This window comes from Mus pahari, chromosome 8, assembly GCF_900095145.1.
Source record: "Mus pahari chromosome 8, PAHARI_EIJ_v1.1, whole genome shotgun sequence".
In the NCBI taxonomy this organism is placed as follows: Eukaryota; Metazoa; Chordata; class Mammalia; order Rodentia; family Muridae; genus Mus; species Mus pahari.
This window is the reverse complement of record NC_034597.1, coordinates 76,503,166-76,515,608: the sequence shown is the minus strand read 5'-3', so window position 1 is coordinate 76,515,608 and position 12,443 is coordinate 76,503,166. Positions and strand designations below refer to the sequence as shown.

Genomic DNA, 12,443 nt, shown 5'->3' with positions numbered 1-12,443 from the left:
ATTACAAAGTGGTTACTAAAAACAGAATGTATCACTTGTTGTTAATGTTTGTCAAAAATTTAAAATTCAGAGCACTAGTGGATAATATCTTTCTAAATGTGCTTTGTTATGCTTTTGTGTTTTCTCAAAAGCTTCACTTTAAATTTTGTACCTTCACATGATTTGTAAGAGAGAGCAGTCATTTAGGCAGGAGGGACAACACCATGGCCACCTAGGTCAGCTACCAGTGACTCTTAGGCAAGCCATTCATTTACTAAGCTAATTTCAAAGCAGTCTGGAAGTGTTGAGTGAGTGTTTTGTTGTAAGTCTCAAAATTCCTAAGTAACAGTTAAGAGGAGATGGTTGGCTTGGGCTTCCTCTTAGTGTTCAGTGGCTATCCTATCTGATACTAGATTTCTTCCACCATGTGCCTTGCTGATCAGTTGATATTAGATATGATGCCCTATGAAACCATTGCCTTCCTTTGGTGTGGTAGCATTTCATTGTCCCCAATCAACCAATGTTTCACATAAATACTTGCATTTATTCTACTCTACTGTATCCTATAATCTGAAATCTTTATTCTCACCAATCTTGGATAACGTTTGAGAGTGGTCCAGTGGATTATAGTTTTATCATAGATTTCTTAAAATATTAATCCTAGTGGTTACTGGGTGCTTAGCTATATCATAAGAATTTATGGAAAACTTTATTAAGCCTCTGCAAATTGTAGAGGTCAATGACATTTCTCTTAATCAGATTCCACACCAGATGTCAGTCAGTTTCTCCTGAAGGAACTACAGTATTGAAGGTAATAGTGGGTGGCTCAGAATACACAAGAGGAACAGTATGCCCAAGTGGTTACTTACATAAATTACATACAAACAACCGAATGTCGTACAAAACTAATTTTTAAATTGGACTAATGTTTTTATGTAACACATAAATAAATGGATGTCTGCTGAGTTTGAGCTGGCTTTAACTTTTAAAAATGATACTTTGAATGGAACAGAATTGTAAGGATGATTATATATCAGATTAAGGTTTGTAGGCTATGTCTAAACACAAAGGACTAGAAATTTTCAACTAACCCAAGCATGTAGAATCAACTATGGAGACTAACTTTGAGTCTCCTTATTTGTGTACTTGGATTGGATTAGATTTCTGCTGTTTCTCTAAGACCGCTTTGAATCCATTCTAATGTATGTTTATTGAGTTTGGATTGGAAAGTGGATTTAGAATTCCTTTTTAAATTATTTGGCTCAGTTTTATAATGGTTCCTATGTGTAAACTGAGGTCCAATAGGCTACTAATTTATTAAGGGCGTGCCTCTCATTAGAAGGTCATCCATATATGTGAGTGGCAATTTTAACATAATGGAGCCTTCAAAAAGTACTATTGAAACACATTTTGGGATATTGTGAAGTGTCTGTGCCTTCTTAAGAAGATAGTTTTAAATAATGTGTTCAGTGTGTGTTTTGGAAGAAATATGAGGAACATTCTTGTGGTTGCTCTTGTTGTTGTTGGCAGTGGTGGTGTGTGTGTGCGTGAGTGTGTGACTGTGAGTACATGTGTGTGCATGTGCATGCTCATGCTGTAAATACACTAAGCAAGGATTCTACCACTGAAGTACATTCTCAGCTCAGGAGCTACTTACTCAATAGTCCAGGCCAGGATTTGAGACTTTCACATGCATTCATGGGACTCTGCCAGATGACTAACCCAGGGACTCCAGTACATTTTCCTTTATTTTTGATGACCTAGAAGCTGTGTTTTCCACTGCCCAGTAGTGACTTATGCTCGGTATTTTTGTTTGTTTTGTATTTATTTTATATTATTAAAAATATAGTTTTTACAATTCAATCATAGCCATCCCCTTTACCCCCCTACATACACACCAGTCCTCCTAGGTCCTCCTTCCTGTCTGTGACCCAACTCAGTTCCTTTTCTACCTTTCTTGTTAGAGAAAACACACACATACACACACACACACACACACACACACACACACACACACACACACACACACACAGACAGACAAAAACAACAAAAGCCATAATGAAAAAAAGAAAATGAAAAAATACAAGAAATACACATATACACAGAGACACACTGACTCGGTCTAAAGTGGAGACTGTTGGAAAGTAAGCAGTATTGCCCTGCCCCATCGCACCACAACCTCCAGCTCTCTGGTAAGTTCTGACACAAGATGATGGTTTTTGGTTGTGTTCTTTACGTATGAATCTATTATGAATGAGGGCTCTTGTGGTAGAAACTTATGCCAGACTTCTTTTAGCCCAGTATTCATACCGTTCTCCCTGTCAAACCTTCAGAGATCCAAAAACTAGTATAACTACTCCTTCCTGATTGCATTCCCTGTTCCTGTCAAGGCCGGATTGCTCAGGCCTTGTCAACTCTAGCTTGTGCCTGTTTTTAGTTTGTACTTTTCAATCTGTGTACCTGCTTGTTAACTCCTTAATTTTGGAAGCAAGGAGCTCACAATTTTTTCCAAGACCAAGTGTGTTATTACAAGGTCTGACAGCATTTTCCACTGGGATAGTGTCATCCCTGAAAAGTTCAGGGTTGTTTCTTAGGGAGAAAAAGACTCACTTATTTCATTATTTTTTACACACACACATACACACACACACACACACACACACACACACACACACAGAGTTTATATTAGATTTATATATATTTTATATCATACATATTTATATATAAGCATATATGTATATATATAATATTTATATCCATTATATTTACACATATATAAGCATGTTTCTATTAGAGAGTAAGAGAATACAAATATGAATACAGGATAACTATTTTAAAACTTTATTCAGTGTATTCAGTGTAAATAGGAACAAAAAGCCAAGGTATTTTTGATGGAAAGCGAGCAGAAGCAGAGGTACTTCTTAGGTAAATGCCCACCTTTTCAGGATTTTGCCATTTGCCTACTACTATTTATCCCATTCTAGGTTTTATTTTACTCAAAAGTAAAAGTGTTTTCTTCTCTATTTACCCCTGCAAAATCAGCTCCTGGACTGTCTCCAGGAGTGGTGTCAGTTGAGTTTCCAGGCTCACACAGTCTGGCACCTCCCTACCTCTGTCCACCCTCAGGGCTGGCTGCCTTATTTTCCTTCCTGGTTTATTGGTGCTTCTTTTACAATTAGCCTCCATACTCTTCCTTACTCTACTCTTTATCCACTCAAACTGCAGGGATGTAGTTAAATGTGTATGTGACCATCTCTCAATAACTTCTATTGCTTATGGAAAGGTTATTTCCGTTATATGGTCTATTTTTCGTTTATTTTCTGCAATTTTCAGATGTATGTCTTTCCATTGACCCTGTTTGCATCCCCAACATATATACAGCTCTGATTTGCAGGTATTCAACCTACTCCTGTTGTTTCTCATTTATAGCCATGTGCCTATCAGCTTTGCACTGCTATATTATCTGTGACAGCTTTTTAAAAAGGGTTTTATCTCCCTGTTTTGAAGGTCCTAGTGCATGCTTTCTGCCGAGGCTCTGATCATCTTAAAAGTCTACTCTTTGCTACGTTATGCCATGACAGATATTAATAACAGAATATATGGGCACAGATGCTCATGTCACAGGAGCAGAGCTAGGATGAGCTCCAGATTTCCATCACATCCTTTTGTAAGAATTTAGGGGTCAGAGGAGAAATCCCTTAGGACTTCCCAAAACGCCATACTGCCTACAGATTCCAGCTCCCAGTATCCCTGCCTACAGATTCCAGCTCCCAGTATCACAACCTACGTCCAAGCTTCCAGCAAGGCGACCCTTGGAGGACAGGCAGGTCTGTCTTAGGAAGTTCTTCACAGATGCTCTTCTGGCTGCCTGTGCTTGAGGATTTTCTCAGGCTCTTTCCTAATCCCATCCAGCTACTGATTTCACTGCTTCCTCTCAGGTGTCATAGCCTCCTAGATAGTCTTTGTGCTTTTACTATCATGTCTGTTGCTTCAGGACAAATATGCTGTTTTTTGTTTCAAAAAATGAAATGACTACTTGAAGCAACACTATTTTATCATTCCATCTACCGTAAACTCTTCAGTGTGGGACAGGTAGATCGTGAATATCTACCAAGTAATAAATGCATGAACTGCCCAGGTTGTTTTTGGTTCTACTGTTCCATAGACATTCAGGCTCTTCTACTTTCCTAGGCATTTCATTTTCCCCACAAAGGATTGCATAGTACATTGCTTTTACAAATGTTACTTTTAAACCAATATCAAATAAAACGTACTAAAGTATTCAATTGTTTTCAGAATGGAGCAGGTTTTCAAGCTAATTTCTAGTCCACAGAGTAGGTTGTTACAGGAATCAGTAGATTATTAACATACGCTGTGTTTTCCCCTTCTCGTTCACTTAGCTAAAGGATACAAAATCTGCAGATCAGAAAACAACACTCCTCCATTTCCTGGTAGATGTCTGTGAAGAAAAGCATCCTGACATCCTTCACTTTGTGGACGATTTGGCACATTTAGACAAAGCTAGCAGAGGTTTGTGGTTTTATTTATAAATATCTATGTCATTGTTCTGATGTTTAATTCTGAGAGACAGAAAATAATGCTTTTTATTTGTACATATTATCTATTTTGTTAAAATAATTTCCTATGGAATGTGACTATTTGAAAAGAAATAATACGCTATTTTATCAGATGTCATTATTAGGAGCATGGATTTCTTTGGTTAGACAGTGAGTTGTTACAACTGCATTGTTAAGCGCATTGTTGTGTAGATTGACCTGCATGGGTTCCAGCTAATCTCGCCCTCTTCTGCTTAGCATACTCCACTGTACTTTGGCAGGTCTTCCTAATCCTGTGTCTTTTACAAGTACCCAGTGTCCTTCACAAGCACTAGTGTAGACCAAAATAAGTATCTTCCTTTTGTCCAAGTTTCAAGTCTATCTGTAGGAATGGAGCTTTCCTTTGTAACCCTACTAGATTTAAGACTACCAGTTTCAATTCATCTTTCCTTACATATAAATTACCAGCTTGGTTTCATACCATACTATGGTCTTAAACAAGGCTGTCAAGAGTTCAGATAGAGCCTTTTGCTGATACTTTGTTTTAATCTGATTTAAATTTCAAAAATTTGGCCATCTTAAATGTGCAATATTTAGTTACATTCAATGTGGATTTTTTTTTTTAAACTAAACAACGACTTGTCTCCCCATAGCCAATGTATAGACATGTTTTAGATAACACATTTTCAATTATGTGGTAGCTGTATTCTTTTTTCATTGACCATTATTGATAGTAATATCAAACCATTGATTTGGTGATTGGCTAAGATGTTCTTCATCATTTTCCCTTGGTAAGTAAGTTTCTTTGAAGTCTGTAATCCCTGTGGCCTTCAGTAAGCACTTAGTCTGTGTTCCTGATTGCTGCATGGGCCCTTTTCCACTCATTGTAATGGTACTACATTACTATCCCTCTGCCACTGTCAGTGGCCTTGGTATAAGAAAATAGTTATGTAGACAGACACAGACAGGCAGGCAGACAATGATATATATGTTTATATGTCTAAATATAATTGAGAATAGATAAGGGCTCCCATTAATTTTTTAGGACATTGTAATATGTGCAATTAAAGAAACAGTATAAAAGTATATATAATGCAATTAAACTACTAAGACAAAGAAAATGACTTTCCTAAGTGATATTTTTGAAAATTTGGAATATACGAGTAAATGTCATGATAGGTAGAATTGAAATTCTGATGTCCTTGATGAACATTGAATTTTACTTAACATAGTAATGTATGGATGTGGCACAAAAACCCTTGAAATGCAGAAGGGTTCTTTCCCTGGAGCAAAGATGATTGGGATTGGTAGGAAGAGTCAGTGTTCATCCTTTTAGATAATGACTTGAAATTTCTTCCCAATCCCCATTCCCTTATGTAGTTGCAGACTTACTTATTCACTACTTTTTACGCCCAGTATGAGTTCAAACATTGGTTTCCCTTATCTCTGCAGAGATTTCAAGATTGTATCCACCCCTTTGTTTCATAATTGTTGTTAAATGCTTCTAAGGGGACGAGGATGTGCAGTGGGGTCTTCCTCTGTAATCCAAACTGTCTCTGAGCATCCTTTGCTGCCCAGCCTGACCTTGACCTTCAAGCCGGTTCCCTGCTTGATTTTCCAGAATGCCAGGACTACAAATGTCAACTACCATGCCTCATTTTCTTTTTCTTTTTAAAACTTTTTAGCACGTTTTTCTAGCACTTTTTGGGGTGTAAAGTAAATTTTAGAATATTAACTTAATTTCCACTGATTAGATTATACTTACCATTCTATATAAATATTCTGACATTGTGTTCTCTTAAAAATTATTTAGCTTGCATAAAGACTTGCAGAGTTACCAGTTAGTGATTTGCTTCTTCTGTTTGTTTTCCTTCTCACTGTTCCAGGGGGCTTTCAGGGGCCTTGGGGCGTTTGCTTTCCATCTGTTACAGGGAAGGCATGCATGTGGAGGGGTCAGCAGATACTGCTAATATGTTTCACTGGGAACAGCAAACTTCATATTTGGAATAATGGTTTTTAATAGTGTAGATTATTGTAAGCATAATTTTCTTTTTATTATATGATCCAATTAATGAAGGAAATATTAGAGGGGTAAATGCAATGTTTTAGATTAAATAAGTCTGTTTGCTTTGGAGAATTGAGTGTTTTTACACATCATCATTTTAAAGTTTCCACTTCTAAAACATCCTTGGTGAGCTATCACATGAATTAAAAAGTACCTTTGTTTTTGAGCCATAACAAATCCTGGTCATTAGGTACTCCTAGATCAGCAGGGGGAACTTTCATTGCAACTAATGAGCTTACCCGACTGACAATTTTCAAAAATCTACTTCATTAGGATGCTTCTTTTCTAAGAAATAATGGCTTATGGCATTTCTGTTGTGTTTCACTGAAAATATTTTGGTTCATTATTGCATTTCTGCATACCATGGTAATATTTTTGTTTTATGGAATTCTAAGGGTTGAATATTTTTTTCTTGTCTACATAATTAAAATTAATTTAGTTTGTGAAGGTTTTGTTTACTAGCTCCTGGAAATCTATAAAACTGAGATAATTATTAATATGCAGGAAGTGACAAAAATTGTGTTTCTTTTTTGGGAGATAGATTAAAATGAGACTAAGGTGACACTGGAAAGATGGGTTAGTGGTTACATCCTCTTCCAGAGGACCCTGGTCTGGTTCTAACCCTTATACTGTGCATTTGAACCCTCAGTAACTCCAGCTTCAATGGATGCCATGCTCTCTTCCATCCTACGCAGGCACATAACCACACTATCTCCCATTCACACGATTAACATAAAAAGATAATAAGTAATACTGTGATTCGGGGTCGTGTTAACATCTCATACAGCATTCCGTTCACCCCTTGTCCATACTCTGGTTTACATAGTGTGATACTGATCAGTCAGTCATCCATTCAACGCAGTGTGATAGTGATCAGTCCTTCATCCGGGCAACAAGGCTGTGCTCAGTGATTCCCGAACCAGAAATTTTGTGATATCATTGGTTCAATGTATACTTTCTCCATCTTCTTGCAGTTTCGCCAATTTAATACATCTGACACGTATCCCAACAGTCTTTCCCCCCCTCATCTTTCAATTGCTTTTTCTCTTTTTTGTGATCTCTACATATATACTGAGCTCTTGTCTCATTTTCTCACTCCACCTTTTCCTGAGGTTGTCTTTCCCAGCCCCAAAGACATAGAAGCCTGCCTTTGTAATGCGGTGTACTTTGCAGACTTTCCATCTCAGCTCCACTCCTCTGCCTGCCACACCTTTCGCTGTTTTCTTCTGCATCTCACATAGGTGTGAGGATGATGGTTGGCCACAGTAAGAGACCACACTTTTATTTTCTCCTCTTAACTTAATTGCCTGAGAAAACTTACTCACTTCTTCTGACTTCTTTCATCCTGTCTGTGGTTTTCTGTAAGCCCTTCAGTAACTCAGTGCAGACCACTTTGGATTCTGCCCATGAATCCATTATAGGGGAAGCCGAGGCCTGCAGTGTCGTCTTGAGTTTCCTCCTTTCGTGATCTTGGAGCTTGTTGGAACCTCACATAAGTATGTCAGTATTCGACCTTTTCCTTAAGGATGAGTCCTGTCCTTGGAATCTTTACCTCCTCTGCATCAGGATTGTTCCTGGCCTTGCTGGCGATGGATTTTTGCTCTGTGAAGTCTGTTATAAGAAGTGATTTTCTGTACGCTGTCAAGACGGTTCACCAAAGCCCACTTCTAGCTTTTTCTATGTGTGTATTCTTACCACTTAAAAGGATTCCTTGATGTGTCATCTTTGATTTTCTCTCATCTTCCTTAATATACTTCTTTCTGTTTCTCAATCTCTATCGGTGTACTTCTAACTAGGAATTCTTTTATCTGACCCAAATAATTGCCTGCTAAATATATCTCCTACTCTCTAGTTCCTCATGAATTTCTAACATTTTTTGATAAATACCTAACTAAATACCAAATGCTTATCTTTTATTCACCTACTGTGAGCACTTAGAACACTACATTTCCAGGTGGCTGCCACCTGGAACCTGTATCCTGTCTGAAAATTTCACATTCATCTTCAGTAGCCAGCATACAGGGTTTCTAAAGATATCCACGGACTCTCAGCTGTTGCCTCCTCAAAATGACAAATGTTATCAGAAGGCACATAAACTTTTAGGATATTTGGTATTAATTATTTGCTCAGTGTCTTTTTGTACCCCCCACCCCCAGCTGAGTTACCAACATAGCTAATACTGTGTTCATTGAGTATAATCAGCTTTGGAGTTGATTTATAGACTGGGGTTTTATATTTTGAGTGAGATAAATAATTAACTTGATGTTTTATGTTGTATGATATTAGAATTTAATGCACATTTCTATTTACTTGAGTTTACTTGATAAGATACTCTGTTAATTTATGATGTACATATGAAAGAATGACTTAATCATTGTGATAGGAGATATTGGCTTCATGGCATTGTGAAGAGGCAGGAAATTTACTGCTTTTAGGGCCTGAATTGTGCTTTTGATAAGCTCCTATGTCATCACTCCTATACTATTTCTGAACTTGACTGTGGTTAGTGTTGTGATTTCTCTGCTTAAAGTGAGAACATTGTCCTATACTGTATATTTATTTAACCCAGCTTCTGTCCCCGTAGGAAGAGGGAAAGCTAGGTTATTAGCCTACCCTTGGCGATATGCACAGGGAGCCTATATGATGACTAGGAAGATGAGCCTATGCAAGCTGAGGTGACAGGCTTCAGAGAAAGCAAGGCTGCCACCACCAGAGCTCTGAGACAGGAAGTTAGCATTAAGCCAACTAGTATTTAACTTGTGACAGTGACTCCACCCAATGTAGTTTATTTTTTCTTCTTTGTTTGGAGATCTTTACCCATAAGATTAGATCTAATAGCAGTTATAAATGCAATATTCAAAGCTCTAGTGAGTAATTTATAACTGGGGAAGGTCCCTGTCCAAACTACTAGTTACCACACTTGTAAACAATTACAAATATTCTTGGATTCTTAAGTGAATAGTCATAAATGAATATATTCACAAGTAAGTATGAAACATTCTTAATAAACGTATTTGTGAACACTCACATTTAGTGTTAGAGTTCAATTGATGGTATCTCTTTGGCTCACTCCTAAGATGCATTCATTTATGCTGGCATATGCCAAGGTTGTTTTTGTGTATTTCTTTTCCTCACTGTACTTGGATGTATATTTCTTTTCTATTTATCCCTGCTTTGCATATGTAATACTTGTGATTTTAATTAAAACATGTAATTGATAATAGTTGGGAATAATCTGAGTTACCTGATGAAAGTAACCAAAGTGGAAACGTAGATCATTTTATGTTTTTATTCTCTCATGGATAGATTAAAGTGTTTCTTAGCTGTTTTCTCTGTATGTACAGTGAATAAAAACTGTGTTCATAAGGATAGCCTAGGACTCCTAGGATGTATTGCAATATTTAATTTCACATTATAGACATCTAATGAATATATGTAGGAAGTTAATAAAGCTAGAGATAATAAAGGTAAATTTACTTTCAAAATATAATTTACTTAAATACTGCTGCTTATACTATCTATAGGTAATGGGATATATGAGATTTTACAATAAATTTCTTAAATTGATAAAAGTAGCACAGTTTTTTGTTTGTTTGTTTCTTTTTTTATCATTCCCCAGGTTATTCTAGATTTCTGCTTACTATTTACTTTTTATTACATGCCCTGTGTAATGGTAGGGAGCCATATATTTAATTCCTGACAATTGACTTCTAGGAGCGTCAATGTAGCTTTGGCTTCAAATGCTCAAACTGGCAACTTGAATATGAGGTTGTTAGTATAATCATTTTATAGTGCAAGTATAAACTGTTCTGAAAGCAGCTTGCTGGAACAGAAGCAGTATGGCCACGATCAGTGGAAGGATTAAAGATGCTGCAGTGTGACATTGAAGAACACTGGCCATGCAGGAACTACTTGGAGCTAAAGATTGCTTTTTGAGATACTGAGCTAGGAACATTTCCTGAACTCTCTGCTGCTTGGGTTGATAGATGGTGATGAAGAAGAAAACTACATCACGAAGACCTCTATATCTTTTTGGAGGTTAACAGACTGAAAGTGGCATCAATACAGCATTAATCTTCTCCAGAAACTAACAGTTTACAGTGTGTGCAGATTTTTGGCCAGCAAGAGATTTGAAGTAGCTTCAAGAAGAGTTCTGTCAGTGTCACCTATGAGCCACAGCTAAGATCAAATAGCGGAACAAAATCTGTAGTGGCAGCCAAGGTCTTGGAGCTCTCTTTAAGCTGCTGGCGGTGAGGCAGTATTTACTGCTCCCAGTTTGCAGCATTGGATGGGAAATCACCAACAAGGAAGATGAAAGATGTCAAAATAGGACAATCAGAAGAACTGTAAAATAGAGCATCTGTAATTTACAAAGAAACCTCAGCTACATATGGAATAAACATATATGGCAGTCGCCTGTGTCTCTTGGGTGACAAGGTAATGTGTAACCTACAGGGGGTGGAAAAGAAGAGACCTAGAATTGATAAACTGCTGCAGGCAGAATTAGAACCTGTTCCTCAGAAACCCATATGTTGTTAGAGAATATGAAAATCTTGAGTGAAATTCTTATTAATTTCCTTGAACCACCATAACTGATTACTATAGCCACATGCCTACAAATAACAAGTTTATTCTCTCCCATATCCACACAAGCTATAAATTCCATGTAAAGGTAGCTGCAACAGGCCATTTTTCTAGAAAGGTTCAAGAAAAAAAAAACATTGCACACTTTTTCTTGCCTTTTTGTGAGCCCCTGGCTTGTAGCTAGAGCAGTATACACTTTGTATACACTTGTAGCTAGAGCAATATACACTTTGTATACACTTGTAGCTAGAGCAGTATACACTTTGTATACACTTGTAGCTAGAGCAGTATACACTTTGTATACACTTGTAGCTAGAGCACTATACACTTTGTATACACTTATAGCTAGAGCAATATACACTTTGTATACACTTGTAGCTAGAGCAATATACACTTTGTATACACTTGTAGCTAGAGCAATATACACTTTGCCTTTATCTGTTTTGTTGCCTTCTCTTTTAATGTCTGGGTAGCTTATCCTCTGTCTGGGTAACTTGTTAAGGATTGTTTTATGTTGAGATACTCAGTTCCATCTATGAAAGCCCTGATTACAAGGAGGTCACATTGAGATTCTGGGTTGATGTGCATTTTTGCAGATATCTTTTAACAAGCTAGGATTGTTCTTATTGACACTGTCAGAGCTTCATAGAGTATGGCCATCACCTCTGGTATCATGAAGGAGTTAAGAGAAATTGCCCTTGTAGTTATATTTGGAGTTCACTGGCACTTGAAACTGAACCGGTTTCATTTTTAAGGGTCACTGTTGATAAGCTGGTCAAATTTCCAAATGCAAAATGACTTTAAATTCACAAATTCCTCAGAATTTAAGGGATTTGTTATTTACAGCTATGATACCTAATTATTTTAGATGGCAAACAAAATGTCCTCCAGTTAGATATTGGAGACTTTGCAATGTGGGAGAAACCACTCTTTCAAATCATTCCTATAGAAGCTAAGCAGCTGGAGTTCAGAGATGCCAGGTTCCTAGCGGTGTCCCCTTCAGTGAGTTAGGGTTGGTTCCTACAGGTGTCCCCTTCAGTGAGTTAGGGTTGGTTCCTAGCGGTGTCCCCTTCAGTGAGTTAGGGTTGGTTCCTACAGGTGTCCCCTTCAGTGAGTTAGGGTTGGTTCCTACAGGTGTCCCCTTCAGTGAGTTAGTGTTGGTTCCTACAGGTGTCCCCTTCAGTGAGTTAGTGTTGGTTCCTAGCGGTGTCCCCTTCAGTGAGTTAGTGTTGGTTCCTACAGGTGTCCCCTTCAGTGAG

General features: G+C 37.5%; 1 protein-coding gene across 1 annotated transcript in view; it reads left to right on the top strand.

The window, feature by feature from the left end:
- Window positions 1–12,443, top strand: part of Diaph3 (diaphanous related formin 3) — a 454,769-nt gene that overhangs the window by 256,420 nt on the left and 185,906 nt on the right. The window contains exon 22 of the mRNA XM_021202828.2: window positions 4,380–4,509. Coding sequence (XP_021058487.1) covers window positions 4,380–4,509 — 130 coding nt within the window. The remainder of the gene's footprint in view (window positions 1–4,379; window positions 4,510–12,443) is intronic.